The sequence below is a fragment of the Corvus cornix genome, chromosome 2, assembly GCF_000738735.6.
Source record: "Corvus cornix cornix isolate S_Up_H32 chromosome 2, ASM73873v5, whole genome shotgun sequence".
Taxonomy (NCBI): Eukaryota; Metazoa; Chordata; class Aves; order Passeriformes; family Corvidae; genus Corvus; species Corvus cornix.
In genome coordinates, this window is record NC_046333.1 from 51,817,500 (window position 1) to 51,835,712 (window position 18,213).

At 39.9% G+C, this 18,213-nt stretch overlaps 1 protein-coding gene across 1 annotated transcript in view; it reads right to left on the reverse strand.

Annotated features, from left to right (window-relative positions):
- The window catches only part of SCIN (scinderin), a 49,570-nt gene extending 41,326 nt beyond the window's left edge, over window positions 1-8,244 (reverse strand). The window contains exons 1-3 of the mRNA XM_010399101.4: window positions 8,015-8,244; window positions 4,183-4,337; window positions 2,540-2,701 (exon numbers count right to left, since the gene is read on the reverse strand). Coding sequence (XP_010397403.3) covers window positions 2,540-2,701; window positions 4,183-4,337; window positions 8,015-8,213 — 516 coding nt within the window. The 5' untranslated portion in view covers window positions 8,214-8,244. The remainder of the gene's footprint in view (window positions 1-2,539; window positions 2,702-4,182; window positions 4,338-8,014) is intronic.
- Window positions 8,245-18,213: the final 9,969 nt, after the last annotated feature.

The window sequence follows — 18,213 nt, forward strand, 5'->3', positions numbered from 1 at the left end:
AAGGAAACCCTAGTGATTAGTAATGATTTTATTCCTAATCATTATTACCTTTCATAATTTCCCCTTATCTGTTCAAACCATGAGTTTAAAATACTGCAGTAATTGAACTCCATGAGAAAAGTGAAACAATTTTTTATTATATTAGATAAATGGCTTGATAAAATATAACAGGAAATGAACAGCACAAGCAATTTTTCAATGCCATAGAGACCATCCTTCTGGTTAGCTAAGAGACTGGGGAAAGTAAATCTTGGAAATTCATCTTATTTGATACACTACAGTAATTTGATATTAAAATCACTGACCATAAGCTCATTATTTTATGAAATTACTGCCCATTATTCTTGGACAATGAGTCTGTAGTGCTCTGCAATAAATCCCAAGACGCAAAAGCAATCCTATTTAAGATTAATTTTATTTCAACTGTTAAGCAAGGGAATCTACTTTAGCCAAAATACTTTTCTTTCTTCAAAGGAACCTTAAATTCAATTAAGAGCTCCTGTAAAGACTCATAAAGCCTTGCCCATTTACAATGGGCCTCTAGTCATGGAAAATTTCAATCTGAAGTACAGTTATTTCAGCTTGAAATATAGCTCTTAGAAAACTTGAGCAAGATTTCTCCTGTGACATTGTATTTTCTATCACTCCCATTTATTTAGAGGTACTTCACTAGACTTGTATATCTTAATCCTGAACTATGGCACATATGGCCTTTTCATCTCCCACAAGCACGGTCTGGGTTATATAATAACCTACGACTATGAATATCTAGATGCTAAAACACTTTTTCCTTAACTTGTCAGTACATCTAAGAAAACCCTTCTCCCTTATCCAAATGACATGACAAGACCAAGACCTGTCTTAGTCATGTGATTTGACTGACATTTCCCATAGAATGGCAAAAAAAAAAAAACAAAAAAGGGTTCTAGATATTGTTCACACCTAGTCTTTCTCCCTACAAAGGCACATTGTTGCACTGCTGCTTGACCTCTGTCTTGTCAAACAGTGGATCAGAAGCCAGTGACCTTACACTAAAAAAAGTAAAAGGCTCCCAATGTACATTCAGTATCAGGTAAAGACTATAAAGCCATATTACATCTAAATTGCTTGGTGACAGCACTCTCACTGAAAGGGATGGGCCCCAAGGGATACATGTAAAACTGCAATACACCCATAGTGCATTTTCATCAGTGTCACTGCCACACCTGCAGTGTGGCCTGAGTCATTACTCAAGGCCATCTGGGTAACTGCAGCACAGTAAGGGTCAGGACAAGTGGAATTCATGGAGTACACCCAGTTCCACATCATGTCCATGGGAGGTTAACTCCAGAAAACTCAAGCCCGATCACAGCCTTACTGTAAAAGCAGCATTTTCTAGCGATGTTTAGTTCCAAACCTTGCATCTCCCATGGGTTAACTCTGAAAGGGAATAGATGATTTGAGTTTTCTATGCAAAGTGGCAAAATTGAGAGATTACTTTGGATATTGATCGCCAGGGTATTCCAGATGATTAAACCATATTGACATATGAGGACTAGGATAATATTCAAAAAACACTATTTGATGTTCCATCTGAAGGCTGTGAAGCATAATAAAAATCAAAGACATTTTGGTATCAAGTAGCTATACTGATTACCTTCAACTGTCACACTAGGGGCCGCTTTTCAGAGGAAAAAGCCAAATGAACACCATAAATTCAGATGAGCCCATTTTTCAATAGGTCAGGAGAACACTGAAATCTTGAAGCAGCTGACCTCTTCCTTGTGAAGCAGTACAGTTAAAATCAACTGCAGATAAGCTATTTCCTTTCACATGCTTTCCGTTACATGTGAGCATATCAGGCATGGGAACAATTTCAAATTGGTAACTAGCATCTAATTAGTGTGGTCTACATCCCAGCTGCTTCTCTTGGTATCAGAAAGTCTTAGCATGTACTCTGAGGTGACAGTACTAAACTTTAAGTCATTTGAAACAAGCAAAATTGTCTTATCTGTCAATATTCTTCTGTGCTGTCTCTACTTGTTTTCAGCAGAAAGCCTTGAAGCATGGCATTGTTTCTCGAGTGATCTCTTGAAATACTCAAGTAGTTTTATAACCACTTTTGCATTTATTTCTTTAGGGTCAACTGTCACTATCAAAGTTTGATGACTATGAAGAAATGCTCTTAAGAGAATGGTTGAATCTGTGTTCTGCTCTGAGCACTAGCACTGATCCCATTCATCTGGTAGAGACTGCAAAATTCAAACTGGACTTATAGTGAGCTGTTTAAGCTCTTCAAACACTAGTAGTGAAAAATCACAATGCCTTGAATGGGAAAGAGAACTGTTTCTTGATGGATAATCTGTTGTACACTCCAGGAAACATTTAGGGCAGTCTGAAACATTTCAAGTGGTGTGACACTAAAACTAATTCTCTAAAGTAGATTCTTTCTGCTGGTTCACATGAGTGACAAAATCAGTTTTGCATTTTAGGGGATAACTCAAACCTTAGAAGGGATGCAACTTTTACTTCTCAGTGTTTTGCTCTAGAAAATACTCACATTTCCGAGGTCAATAATGAAACAATCTCCTTTGTTGAAGCTGGTCCAAGCCAGGGGGACTTCTGTGGCTCTTACAACTCTCCGGCCCTTGATATGCAGCAGCCTCTGGGCACTCAGATCATTAGTAATGACATGATTAAATCCAGAGGCAACACCACCTGCCTGAATAAAACAAAACAAAGCAGCCAGCTTTATTTTCAGTTTGATTTCTGCAAAGTTACTTTTTTTTTTTTTTTTGGCTACAGATGAGGAGCTAGCAGTGGAAAAAATAGTTTATGCAGTGAGAAGCAAGCCAAAGTAACGTACTGTTTAAGAGTGCTGACCACAGACCAGACAGACACCACTGCTGCTGAACTGGCAGGTGTGAACATTTAGCCAAGGGAACAGAAGTCAGCCTCCTTCAAAGGCTTTTCAGATAAACAGGGAAAGTGAAAGCACAGAATTTACAGCACTCTCCAGCCACTGTCAGAGGATGAGGTAATACTGAACTCCATTGTCAGGACAAAAGTCAAGGACAGAGGAAAAGCAGAGAAATATGGAGCTCCTTTTGAAGTTTTCCAAACTTGAATCTCAGAGGTCTGGGTGGTTTTAGTCCCTGGTTACATGTAGATGGACGGACAATTCCACAGCAGCTCTGTAATTTTATGGAAGGAATATTTGCAACTTCAGAGTGAACCTGGCAAGGAGTACCACACTAGGAGAAGTGAGAGCAAACTGTTGATCTGTGAGTGTAAATATAAGCATAATCCTGTAAACTGGCTTGGATGTCTGCCTCTTTGAGGCAGCATTCTCCCCTCCTCTGGGAGAACCAGACCTTGGGTTGGAAGAGAAACTGGCTCTTGAAATGACAAAGAAAAAAATTAAAACATAAAAGTTTGGGCATGTCACTGCCAACATCACTTATGCAGACTTAAAACCTTGGTTGTGTAGACAGTGAGAAGTTATAAACCTTCATAATGGGGAAAAAAAGGCTGAATGAGCCATGGCTCCCAGAACTTCTACTATGGAGACATTCTCAGGAGATACATTACTTTATTCTTAAAAAAACCCCACATACGTTTAAAAAAAAAGTTACCTTTCAGTTACTCAGCTTCTGGAAGTGACACAAGGACACTGACATTACACCTTTCCAAAAGATAAAATTTTTCAAAAACGTGTTTGGGAGATTGTAACTGCAGTAGGACTGCAAAAGCAACATTTTTAGATCCAAGTGAGCTTCTGGTCTTTTCCACTCTCTGCATGTTTCTAACCACTTGAGCACACTGGGTTCTGCATTTGAACACAATTATTCAGTCTACAAGACAGAAATTATTTCTGTGAGATTTAACACCTCCCAGACACGGAGAGTCCCTACTGTGAGCTCTCTTAGACACACAAGTATGAAATTTCAGGACAGCTTTATTTTGTGGGAAAAAACATTGGGAAAGGTTTTCCTATATCAGAAAAGGCACTGAGAAACAAGCTGCTGCTTTCTGTACAAACTCTGGGACTCCTACAGTTTAAGATGGGTGATTCAGATCTAAACCCACAAAGCATTGAGAAACTATTTTTAAAATCTCCATTTACAAAGAAAACCATTTGATTTTTATGTGGGGAAAAATGTTAAAATTTCATGTATGAATGTATTTTGACAGACTCTTTACCTTGTACTTAATTCCTCCTTTGAAGTAACCCACAAACTCAGTAGACTCATATCCTTGAATTTCTCTACTCTGCACAGGCTTTCCTCCTAAATAGTCATCCATTTGAACAGCAAAGATAGCTGCAGCTGTGCTTTCATCCTGGGTGCATTCTTTCCCTGAAATAAGAGGAAATATGTCAATAAAGCATAAATATAATTTTGAATTCTGTTGGAGAAATTATTTCTGCAACAATTGGGCTCTGCCTGCAGCAGGTTGTATAACCCATGTTTATGTGGCAACAAAGCACTGAATCATAAGCTTGTTCACCACCAAATAACATGATCTTCCAGGCCATTTTTTGACTACTTGCAGAACTGCATTCATAAGGAAAAAAGAGTGAAAAGTAGTGAAGTTCATCTTCTCTTAGAATCTTCAAACAAAAGAATAATTTAATTGAGTTTAGCACGGCAAGTGTCAGCCATAATGATTTTTGGATTTTGAGCTGAAGTTCAAAGAAAGAAAGGTCATGTCTGGATGGTAAACCATATATTTATGCTAAGAACAACTCACCAAGCCAAAAAGCTGAAATAATTCAAAAGCAGTCCTCTTGACACTATAATGCAAGCAAGATATTTTGCCTGGTACAGCTGGGAGAAAGCAAAGCAGCTTTGGGACTCAGATATCTGCTTCATGAGGTCACACTTTGTTTTGTACCTTATAGACATTAGCCTCTTCCCAGGACTGTGGCAAAATAGCCTCTTGGCGTTGTGTGCTGATGCCTGTACATGCTGAAAACAGGCTGTATATTAAACCAAAGCTTTTAATGAGTGCCCATACATTTTTGATGAACATTTTCAGCAGTTTTAATTGTTTCAAGGAAAGCACAAATAGAATCAAGTCTAAAAAACCAGACTTCTCAGTAACTATAGAAGAATAAGGAATCCTTCCATTTAGCCCTCAATCACTCCATGACAGAAGAACTTGCTATGTTCCAACATGCTTCCTCAGACCTGGGTACCACCTTAAAGTTGGTTTTGGAGGTTTTAGGGGTGTTTTGTTTCTTTTTCTAAATACGGGTATTCATATCCATTAAGACTAGATCCTTCTAAATTATTACTTGCAATTGCATTAACAGGGTTCAGGGTTAAAGAAAAATGGTTTTTGAACAGAGATAAGAACTACTATCAGACTTGGTCTCATAGCTGTTACGCAATAAAATACTCGGTAAAACTCCATTAAAAAAAAAAATCAAGACAGCACCAGTCCAAGCATAAGTTATTCAAGCTTGCATGAAAACCAGATTTACCTTACAGTCTAAGGCACAAACAGCTATGAGTAAGCCAGAGCATAAAGTAAAAAGAGTAAGTTTTTACCAAACTAGATCCTGGTTCACATGGACAGATCTTATGACTTCATCTCTGGGAACAAGGGTTAAAAAATAGTTAAAAGACACCATGAATGATTTTATTAAAGATACTAAGTGGGGTATAGCCAATCTCATTCCCACAAGTAGTCTCATGCTGGCACAGTGCATGCTGTTTGCACCAGTGATAGTTTCAAGTCCAGACAGCTCCCTTAGGATTAGTTCAGCTACTAAGGCATCCCTCAAGTGCCAATAGAGACAACTGAGCCAGGATGTCTGGGCAACCTCAAAAATGGGTACAGCTGCAGTGACACAGATCCACACTGATTGCCTGCCCATGCCAACAGTGTCGATACACCCAGGTTAGCTTGCTCAGAAATTATCCAACCTCAACAGCCTGTCAGTGTATGTGAGACACTGGCTTTCCTACAGGAAGCTTTGGCATAGCAGAACAACTGTGTGGGGTCACTTTACCCATAGAATGCCAGTCACAGCTCAAGACTCAGTACATCGAGGTCACAGACCATCCTTCCATGGTCTAGACCTTCTTTTAATCCCTTGTGTGTGCCTAAGCAAGGAATTAGGAGGACCTTTACCACTATGTCATAGGAAAATTTGATGTTGGGGGTCTTTTTTGCTGGTCAGAATCCATTCACACTCACAGCCACTGTATGCATCTGCCACAATAACATACTACAGATGACTAGCAGAAGTAGGACTGTGTCACCAAATGGCAAGGCCCTTGTTCTTCAGTGTTTCCCCCATCACAAGAATTCTTTCTTTACATCAAGTCTGAGTGATAGTCACTGCTGCAGCTGTCCAGAGACACTTACGGGAAGTCCTCAGAAAGACCCTATTGTGATCTTCTGGCCCACAGGTTATACAATCTTTGCTTACAAGGGAAAAGTTTGGTGCATGAAATAGCACTGTGAATCAGTTAAAAATACCAAAATAATTCTATGGTTCTTACCCTGGCTGTGACTGGCCCTCCCTACACACCTTGTTTGAAGTTCTGGTCTCCTGTTTCTATTAAGTGTGCAGCAGTGTTTGAGATTTTACCACCCTGCTGCTGAAGTATCTTGCAAGCAGGAAGGGGTTTGCCAGCAGTGAGCCTCCCTGCTGTCACCTTGCCAGCTGCACAACAACAGTGGGTGCTCAGATCACCCGAAGCCATTTAGAGTATCTGGATAGCACCGCATCAGCACAAAATGTGCATCAATGTGAACAACTAAAGCTCTTCAGCCACCAGCAATGAGGTTTTAATTGCTGCAAATGTCAGTCACTGGTCTACCTTCCCTTCCCAAAAGCTGCAAACAGTCCTTACATCATGTCCTTGTGATGTGTCTACTAGACCTTCACTAAGACATGAGCAGTTCCATCTTCATTAACAAAGGTCTACACAGCCAAACCCTGCCACTAATTAGCAGCACTACTCACAGAAAAGCCTCTGCCAGAAATTCATTTACACTGCCATCTATGATTATACTCTTACCAGAGACAGACACTATGTGCTTGCCAGCTGGAAAACTCCTAACACATGCAGAACTCAAGGCTCAAACATTTATGCAGAAACAATCCCAGCTTTATCTGCAATTATTTTTCAGTGCATGCAAAAGTACAATGAGAACTACAGCAACTCAAGCATATTAACGTTAATACACCTATCGTTATTTGTATTCATTGAGATGATTGCCTACAAACACAAACTTGTTGGCAAAACAAGAAAAAAGTATTAGGTTTCAGGCAGCTAAACAGTAACCACTGTGGCAGGATGACTCTATGGCCAGATGGGGAAGTCACAAGAAATCTCCAGGAGATGAGGAAGTCACGCAGAACACATCCTTGTGTCAGACTTCAGTTTTTATGTAAAGTGTGCTAGTCAAGGTGGAAGGCAAAAGACATCAGCTCGGTTCCAATGCCAGCAGGCCGTCAGATTGATATTAAAGAAGTTTTAAAGAAAACCTGGTGCCTTTGCACGTGATCTCTGTACCATCAGAAAGCAAGATTAATCTAGCTGAAAAAGACAACACCCAGACACTAATCAGGGCAACAAAACCACAGGGAGATGCCCAAGAGGAAATTTTCATCCAGATGGAAACAAAGGCAAGAAAACTCTTCACGTGAGTGAAGGCAGGATTTCACTCCAGAATCTCTGTCGAGTGCAGCCAAGATTTGACTTAAACACTTCAGCGCTTTTCCAAACTAACACGACAAAGAGAGCAAGCTTTCACCTTTCTGCCGTACCCCACTGTCCCACCACTTAGTCCCTCAGCATCGCAAGGGATGACGCTTGGCATCACCCTGATCCTTGGCGGCAGCCCTACCCCTGCCTCCACCTCGAGTATCTCCGCTTGGAAGCCGCGCACCCGCAGCCCTACTGAGAAGGGCGGGGAAGCCTGCCGCGGTTCCCTGGAGCCCGGCAAGCCCTTCAGCAGCAGGGTGGGCACTGCGGGCTCCCCCCGGCCCGCCCGCGGCTCCCCGCGCTCCTACCGAGCCAGTAGTGCAGGCGGTAGGCGACGCTGGCCCCGCGGCGCTCCGTGCGCAGCACCAGGTACGCGTCCCCCACGAAGAAGTCGCCGTGGCGGCTCGGGGGCACGGGCACCAGCTCCAGCCGCTCGATGCGCCACACCTGCAGCCCACTCTGCTGCCCGGCCTCGGCGAACGCCGGCGGGGGCCGCTCGGGAGCCATGGCTGGAAGCGGAGAATCCGCGGGGCCCCCGCGCCGCCTGTTTATAGCGCTGCGCGTGGGGCGGAGCGGGGCCGGCCCCGGGCGGGTGCGAAGGGATGCGTCTGTCCCACCCCTTCCAGCGGCTGAGCCGCCGGTTACTTATTCGTTTTTAACACTCCTGTAAAACAAGCTCACCCAGAATCCCTTTTGCTTCTGTGCCCAGCGCCGTAGCACGGCGTTATAAAAAAATCAGCCACCCTCACTGCAAACAGAGAAAGTTTCACTATTCTAAAATAATAGGAGAAAACCCCATAAAGGACAAGAAAGAAAAGTACAAGTGGGCTAATCCAGTGTCTGCGGATGTTGTAGCACTGTTCGGTTGGCTTCTATAATTATCACATCTGCCTTGTTTGTGTGAACTGCTCACACCAGAGTACAAAGAGTTCCTACAGCTTGCACTTGCGGCAGAGCGCTTTTTCATCCCCGGCTGGAATGGCAGCGTACAGCTCTCATTCACCCAGTAATCTCATTTCTTTTGTTCAATATTGATAGGAATCTTTCCAGGGGGGGAGAAAAATCTTTTTGAAGATTCCAGATGAAGCCCAGAATTTATATTAATTTCCCTTTCTCAGAAAATTTAAAGAGTTCTGCTGGTGTTTTTCCAAAACTATGCAGCAGCCCAAAAGGTTTAAACCCACATCCCGCTTGTCTGTCTCCTTTATAAATGTTTGGTACATCAACATGACAATTGCAGTTTTCATTGCAATATGAAAATTACAGCAAATCACTGTTTGCCATCTGATATTGATGGACAGTACATCAGTCTGGGTACAATACAGGTAGACACAGTGCAAGCTGTCAGTATATCAAAAGATAAATTTCAGAAAGGGTTTTGTTTAGCTTCATCATCTTATCCACCTGGATGAGTTTTGAAGCTCATCATTTCCCCACTGGGTTGCTTTATCAAGTTAATACAAGAAGAGTGCAAGTATCCACCCGCAGGCAGATCACAGCTTCCTCAGCAAGTGGGAGAGGCACTGCAAAATGCAACAAAGCAGCTGGAGAGCATCTTTGCTGGCAAAAAAAAAAAAAAAAAGCATACCACAACTAAGAAATTTGTGTAACTATCTTACCATCTTCTCTTTACACCTTCTTGAGGAAAAAAATGACCTTACACTGTGTGTACCCACTATCATCTCCCATTTTGGTGGGCACCCTACCATCAGTTTGCCAGACAGACATGCACAGGCACCCTTCTGCTTTATCCTCACTGTTTAAGAAAGTGAGCTGCATGTGCTCTGTTTTGTCTAAGGTCCAGCTGAACATGGTGCATCTTCAGAAGTTCATGGCCAAGTATTTTATCCCTCATTCTCCCAGGGTTGTAGTAAGCCTGTTTGATAAACAATATAATTCCCAAATAAAATACCTTTCTCAAGATGTTCATCATGTGAAGAAGGAAAAAAAATTAAGGAAGAGTATCCAAAAAATTCCAGCAGTTTCAGTTTCAATATGGTATCAGAAATATTTTGAAATATTCAAAAGTGATTTGTTAAATTTGCCTTCCCATTTATGCCAATTGTTCTTCTGCTTACTCACTTAATTACACTAAGCAGTTTTTCTAATTGCATGCCTTTTTGCATTGTTGAGCATTAGTTTGCTTCAGCCAGTGAGGGTAGAACTTACCACATACTCTGTAATGGTAGGGGTTTACTATTTCTTCTGAAGTTGTCCAGGTGAACTCGCTTTGCAATTGTGCTGCCTTGCCCATACAGGAGCTCAAACCAGTGCAGTGTTATGCAGCCTCATGTCTCCTACAAGTTCTACTTGTCTTGCCAAGATAAAATTGTTCATGCACAGATTGCACAGGACAGGTTTGTTAAATTTATATCTCCTTATTACAGCTTTAAATTTTAAATCTACAGGCTGCTGTAAGTGGAATGCCTCTTGCTGGCATGGGATGCATGCTAATGCTGTTTAGCATTGACCATTCCCAGTATCACACACCAATGGACAAAGGTTAAAGACACAAGAGCAGTTTAATTGTTTTGTCCCAGTGTCTGTAGCACTACTCAGACACAAAGGATGTTAGTACTGACAGCAGAGCTTTCTCACGCCTGAGTTGGTCTTACTAGGATTATGTAATCACTTACTGGCTGCTGGAAAAGAAAACCTTGGATTGAAGTTTGTATTTTAAGTGCCAGGATACTTGTTTGTACTCTTCAATGTAATTTTTGACTGTTTGCAAATCTTGCTTTTGCAATCTCACTTCTAATGAAAGTTGGACTGTCTTCTATCTTGATCCATCCATTTTTTGTAGCAAAAGCAAAAGCTAACATTGTTAACATAACAGATTTTCATAAAATTTTAAATAATTAAAAACTTTCTAACATGGTTAATCAAAAGTAAAATTTTGGAGAAACAAAAGAGAAGTATCTTAGAAGTTGCATATTTAGAAAGAATATTTATACTTAGTTTTTATGTGCTTTTGCATGTCCTTTGACATAGTAATTGAAGTGGAGAGGACTAAAAGTAACATTGTTTTTGTGACTCAGAAGTCAATTACTACGCTCATTAGAAATTGCACTGTAATGGAATTTTAGACTACCTTAAGGTTTCAAATAATTTTTTTCTAATTTACTACGGATTATATCTTGCTGATAAACTGTGGCTTTCCCAGAAGGATGGCAAAGGCCTAGCACTGTTTTAGCTTTGTAGTAGCAAGGAGAAATAATTTTGCTTCACACCCTTTCCTCTGGGGGAAGGGTGGATACAGCAGTTGTCTGCTGTCACAGCCCAGGAACACAGTTATGGGGTAAAGATGCAGCTTTCTGCCTGCTCAATTGCGCTGTTTGAGGTATGGCCATCTTTAAATGCCTGTCTTGTTCCCAAGTCCTGAGAGATCACACAGGACTGTTGGAAGATGTTCGTGCTCCTCATCTAGTCCTTGAAAAAGCAGATTCAAATGTATTGAATTTAAAGCTTTGGCACGACTCAGAGAATTCAAGGATTTATGAAGAACTTTGCCATTTAATTTTGCTCACTTATTTCCTGAGTATTTTGTTATATTGAATAAGGGATCTTTTTCCCTCAAAGTATTGTTGTCATAGACTGCATATATGCAGGGCTCATGTGTGTACACCACAATACCATAATGCAATGTCCTGAGTTCTGACTTTTGTCCCAGTCAGCAGAAAGGTTCACAAAAACACAGGGTGGTGTTTCCAGGTGACATACACAAGGAATCCAAAAAGGGTCCCAGAAGTTAAGCCCCAGCATCTTTCCCAGCAGGAATAACTTTCAGTCCATACAAACTCTAAGGTTTAAGCCCTTCTACAAAACCTGTATTACAGTTCCAGGAGCTCACAATGGAAGGAATGACAAGGAATGTGGGGAGAGAATATTTTCAAGTATCACATGTATTTCCTTCTACAAAGCTTATTTCTTCTTTACCACAACTGGCAAATACCCTCCTGACCTCTATAACCCTACCTAAATAAGGAGATTACAAAAGTTTAGTTTTGCCTCTTGTTTCACATGACGAAGTTTGCTGTATGCAGAGTATGTGTCTCAAAAGCACACTCTTGTCCAAAGAGTCACAGAAGTCAACCTCTCTTCTCATTTGTTCTGTTGCTGAATTAAGAATTAATAGTAATTTCAGATTTATCCTGAATACAGTAAGCCAGTTCAAAGATCTGAGCTAAATTCTTATTCCAATATTAATCTAAAAAATAATGATTATTGATAATGCAAGAGCTGAAGGAGAATTTGACCATCCACCTTTAAAAACCAAGTTATCAAAACAAGCTGTAGAATTAGGTTACCACTTGCTAATTCTCTCTGTTCTTTCATCATCCTTCCATCCTGTGTGGTAACTCAGCTTCAACCAGAGAGAACATGCTGAAGAAAGACTGAAACCTAGCTTTCCTCCTTATTGGCAAGGTTTGATTTATGAGGCTGCCAGATGAGAGGTATGAAAAACCTGGCATAAAAATATCAAGTCCTCCTTTACCTTCAAGACAAGAATCTGGTTTTAATCCTTGAAGTCTAGAGCAGAAAGGGCCTTAGTGTGTAGCTCTGAGGCAGGTGTCTAAGACACAGAGAGGGTAGGATCACAGCTACACTGTGTGCACCACTTGGCAGCTGGCTGGCTCCTACCTGCGTCCTGTTCTGCTTGCCTGGGCACTCTCACTCTCTGTGGCAGTCCCTGTGCTGCCTGGACAGGCCACGAGGGATTCTTCAGTGGCATCCACCACTCTCATCTGTGCAGGCAAGGACACCACATGCCCAGCAGCTGAGAAGCTCTGACTCTCCAAATTCATTCTTCAACAGTGGGATTAAGTGGGGCATGTAGAGAAAGCAATCTGAATGTTGGCTCCAGTCAGAGAATCTAGGCAAACATTTTTGACAGTGGGGTAGTGAGAAGTGAAGTGTTAATTATTAAGTATGTTATAGCTCCCTGAATTTTTCTTATGGTCTTCTCTTGAAATATTCAATGAGCAGCATAAATTTTTAATCAAGAAATTCTGATTTTATGTTCAGCTCAGGCCACAGTATTATAGTATATATTATATTTCAAGGAGTAAGAGAGAGGGAATTGAAGCACTCCTTCAAAAATCAGAAGGTCTCCTTTATGTTCCTATGACATGACATTTCACGTGATGGTCATGGGAGTAGAAAAGATTTAGCAAAATATATTTTCAAGCTCATAATTTTATCCACCTTGGCTATCTAGACGGAGAAGTGCTGCCATGATTCCCATCTATGATTAATCATCCTGTCCGCATTACGTGCTCATTTGGTCTACCAAAGGAATAAATCATGCTGTTCTCTATGTGGCCCAGTAAGTTTCACCAAGACCATCTCAATGATCCTTAGGTTTGCTTTCTTTTATTTAGATATAGTGGTCTCAAGTTCCATGGGGAAAATATCCAGCCCTTTTCAAAGAGTTCAAATTTTAATGAATCAGTGTATGTTTATTGAAACCAAAAAAATGGAAAGGCCATTATTTATTAAGAAATATTCAGAAGTACTGACCAGAAGGTATTACCCAGAAAATTTAATTAAAACAAGACTATTTTATATCAGGTGATACCTTTGATTATTGCTACAAAACCTCTTTCACACATTTTTATCATTTTCCACAGTATTGCTGGGACTCAGGCACACACTGCTTTGTGAAACAAACATTACAAAGGATGGATGGTAATTAAACCCTGATTTCTCTATTTATGTATTTAATTATTTAGAAAATTTCAAATACATAGCCTAAAGAGGCCTACTGTAAGGTAACTACAGAATTTGTCTGCATAGACTGATATTCTGTAAGTGTCAAAGAGTATGAATATCCATTTTGAATTTGAAAATACTCTGAATTTGGTCTGATTATAATTTCCTAATTATATTTTGTATGCTAAGAAGTGATAATTGAAGTTTCTTATTTCTATATTGCAGCTACAGATTTCGATGATGGTCTAAGTTATTTTTGAATACTTGGAAAAGAGGGATAAGGAAACAGCCACACTTCCATTTACCATCAGTGCAGTAATTAAAGTTAAAAGCATCTAAGTAAAACTGAGGAAGAGAGAAGAGGAAGAGAATTTTACTCAGAAACAAGAACTCAAGAAAAATTTGAAGAAAGCACAGTCATCTTCTGAACCCATTTATTAAATATGCAACATCTATTAAGCTCAAATTCTTCATCAAGAGGTCCTTAAATCTGTTGAAGGAGTGCCTAAAATATTGGATATGGCTATATGGAGAGTACAGAGAACCCAGGGAAAACCATCTTCTCCATCTGTATACACCAGTGGCTCTTCTAGGCATCTACTCAGAAAGAGGGAAGGGATAACAATCAAATCTGTAGAAAAGTGGCAATAAGTAAAACTGATGGTAGTTATCTAAATGGAGGGAAGACTTCCGTTTTATTCATTTCATTGCATTCTTAGAGAGTAGATGTTTCTCTCACTATTTCCTTGATACTAACTTGTCTGAGAAGGTTACTGAAATCAATACAGAAAGGAGCAATCTTTGTGTGATGTTAAACTAAGATCCTCAGGAAAGGATATATTTTTTTAAAAGTTTCTAATTGCAGTTGTGTTTTGAAATAAAGTTTTTCTGAGATAGCTTTTTTTCTTGCATGAAGACAGTATGCCAATGTTTTTACGCATTTAGAGGTGCTGGGTGTGAAAAGCAGAGTACTCATGACATGTGAATCTTCTACCCCCATTAAGCAAGTAGTATCTCTAAATTCTCGAAGAAGGAATAAGATCATTCATTGTAACTGATTTCAGTGGTAGATATGCATGGAATAGGCCAGATTCTCTGTTCTAGGCAAAACAGTTGTAGGATTATTTAACCATGAATATAAATAGGATTTAAGCTGCGTTAAGCTTTTTAAAATTTTCAGAATACCACAGTTCACTGCAATGGTATGGCTGTTTTTTAAATACAGAGTAGCTCCTCATTTTCATCAAATCTCACACATAAACTTATTCTGGATTTCGAAACCGTGTATTGAAGCTAATTTTTTTAAAAACATTCATTGACATTCACGTAAAATTTGAAACAACTTCTAAAATTTTGCATCAGTTTTTAATTCACTGACCATGAACACTCACCTAAGTCACTCAAATATCTGAAGCAGAAAAGAAGGGGAGGAAGAGAAGAGGAAGACTTTCTATATTCTGACTTTGTGAAAAAGTCTGCTTGAAGGTTTCTTGAATTTGGTACACCAGCTTGAGAAAATAAACATTTTCTGGACTTCAAAATATCCAGTTCTCACTAAGCCCATATAGGAAAGTGTTTATGCCTCACATTTATTTGCTTAAAGCACAAGTGTATTGTTATACTTTCATTAATGGAAGTGGTTTTAAACTCTCCAAGAACAACACATTTGAGAATTATGAACTTTGTTACTGTGTGTCAGCATTTATGTATTAGCCAAGTTACCAGCACACTAAGATAACTAACGAAAGTCCTCTTACAGCATTTTAAAGTTAATAGTCTCAGCACTGCTTCAGTTTCAACAGGGCAGCAGAACTTCCTTGATCAGCCCTCTCCAATTAAACCAGTAGTTTCTAAGATCATAGACATTTATTGGGGATCAGCTCATTGAATCTAGCAGATTTTAAAGCAAACTTCTCTGAAGAACAAAGGCATTCATACATCTGTTTCTACATCAGGGGCACCAGATTTATAAAATTAACTTCTTCCTTTTCTCTGAGGTATTGAAACTATACTAATTTGCTAAAAAGCTGCTGACATTTGCAATCCTGCTGGAGGCAGCTTTTAAAAAAATTATCTCTTGGTTGCCCATGTTCAAGATAGGATCTTGATATGGATCAAGAGGTCTACAGAAAGATCTATTTGAAATCAAAACTTGGAACTGATTCCTGTTTCAAGAATCTGAGACATACTTACTGGAAAAGAACCCAACCTCTTTGTTTTCTGATTAGCATTATACTGAGAAAACATGGAGGTGCCTTGACCTGCCAACACAACATTTATTTTGAATTTGATTTCATAAGTCTAAGTGACAAGGAAAGGCATGGGGGAATATATTGTTAGGCTTTTTTCCACTCATCAGGAACAAGAGAGAAAGTCTGAAAAACACAGATTTCCTATCAGCTGAAGTCTGATTGGTAAATCATACACCTCCCTCAGTCCTAGATGCCAACGAAAAAGTTAATCTTACGGGAATCAGTACACTTTCCTAGTGCCTTGTTTTAAGAAGCCTGTTATCCTCAGGGACACAGTACATTATCTTTGCAGACCCTGTTCTCCTGATTCCTCTTCCTATGTGATTGTCCACCCTTGTCAGTGGACAATCACCAGATACCAGATAAAATAAAACTTAGGGTAAAATACATAACTGATTTGAAACAATGAAATGTGTAGTCTATTTACACACTCTCAATCCTAGCTAGCATTAGGCATAGTTCCCAGAATAAATGAATTTTCTCACTAAAAAAGTCTTAAAACCTAATGTCTCCAATATCTGTCATCCCCTTATTTCCTTCACGTCAATAATACATGAGAGACTGGGATGTTAATGGTAATGACTCAAAACAATTGGCCATTTGCAAAAGCAGCAGAGTGCTCTGCTGACCTTGGGCAAAGCAACCACCCGCATGCAGAAGGGATGCACATCCCCCACGGAGGCTACAACCTGGGGTTTGAGCCAGTTAAAGGAAGAGGCCAATAACAAGCAGATCCTGCAAGGTGAGATAGAACTTTTTATCCTGCCAAGGTTCTCTCTTAGGTACTTGGCTCAGATGTGAAAACTCCCCTCTGGGGAAGTACCAGGACATTCACACAGAGGCCATAATTCACTCAACTACGCTGACAAGAGTCAGCTGTAATGTCTTAGAAGGGGTCATAAACCATCAAAGACCAACAAAGTGCCCCATGATCCACAGAGTTACATCATACAGTGTAAAACTCCTTGGCCCAAGAAGAGGTACCTGGGCACTTCCACCAAACCCAAGAGTATGTTAACCCATTGACCTTTGTGTTTTGTGGGCTTCCCCCATCCCCAATGGATCAGGACTGCCACCATCACTCATCAAAATTGCAACCAAGTCTTGCTGCTGGACCCACAGATGGTAGCTACATACCTTTTTACTCTTATCCTTTCTTTCTTTTCCCTTATAAATTTTCTTAAGTGTTATTTGTATGCTTTTATATTATTATAGATAGTAACCAAAATGGTTTCATAGTGCTTTCCATTGCAACCAAACTGTTCTAAAATAAACCCTATAGATATATATTTATAAAAATTGGTCATGCAATGTTGTTTCACTCTAATACACCCCAAGGGATCTATTATCAAGTACCTGGTTTACTCTCCCTTTCTGGGGCAGGTTGTAACAAAGACTGTATATGCTTGTGCTCCCAAACAGAACTACAGAATTCACTACTTCCAGAATAAGACTGTTGAACAGATACCAAGCAGCCTTTAGCTTTTCTTCCAGATCAGTACTTTAGGTCTTTTCCCTGGTTCTTCAGTTTATCATACTGACTTAAATCCCATCCCACCATCTCTGTGCAATGCTCTGAGGTTTCTGGCATTTCCTGTCCCATTTCCAAGCCTTCTTGACTACACCTGCTAGAAGCCAAACATAAATGTTATCTCTATCCCAAACATTCCCCCTTCCTATATGACTTCTGAGGCTACATTTCTCAGATTCCTATTTCTAAAAATAAAATCCTGAACAGTACCACAAAAGAACGGGCGATGCCCACTCTTAGAGACCTACAATGTTGTGAAACTGTGATATCCTGTGTGATGTTAAGAAAAAAATAAACCAAAACAAAACAAAGAAACAAAAACCCCCTAAGCCCCATCACAGTAAAGTCAATAAATAAATTTATGAATTTTGTGCTCTTTTTTGTTCAATGACACAGCAACACAAAACTATGTGTATGGAGAGTGTTGAAATTGCAGATATGGAAGGCATTTGAGGCTTTGTCCTTCCTGGATTCAAGGGAAGTATTTTCTTTGCTGAATCCAAGGTAGCCAGTATGACGCACTTACACAGCACCTGCATGTTAGGGTTCATGTATCACACGGGCCATGCCAGCCAGATTTTAAAGACGCAATCAGAGGGACGGGTTTATACTGTAACATTCATTCCAGTACAGGCCATCATATCCCCTTTCCTTCCTTGCCTTTTCGACAAGGTCAGAAATTTCCTCTGTTGGGAACAGAAAAATCCCTTTGCTATCCTTTGACTTTCTCTGTTTTTAGTTAATTTCACTCATAACATTTTGTTATTTACTTTCAAAAGTACGTAGCCATCAACAAGAACAATTATCCTCACAGGAAAAACACACAGGAACATAGCTTTTTATGTCTCTGAGTTTTGACATTCTGGTTGTTAGGTGATTGCTGTTTTCCTATCTGTTTCTTGAGATGAACATCAAAGATGTACCATCACTACTTGGGTACCATTTTCTTCAAATAAGCAAGTAAGAAGCAAGTGAAAATAAACTGTTTCTCTTTACAAAGTAACAAATGATA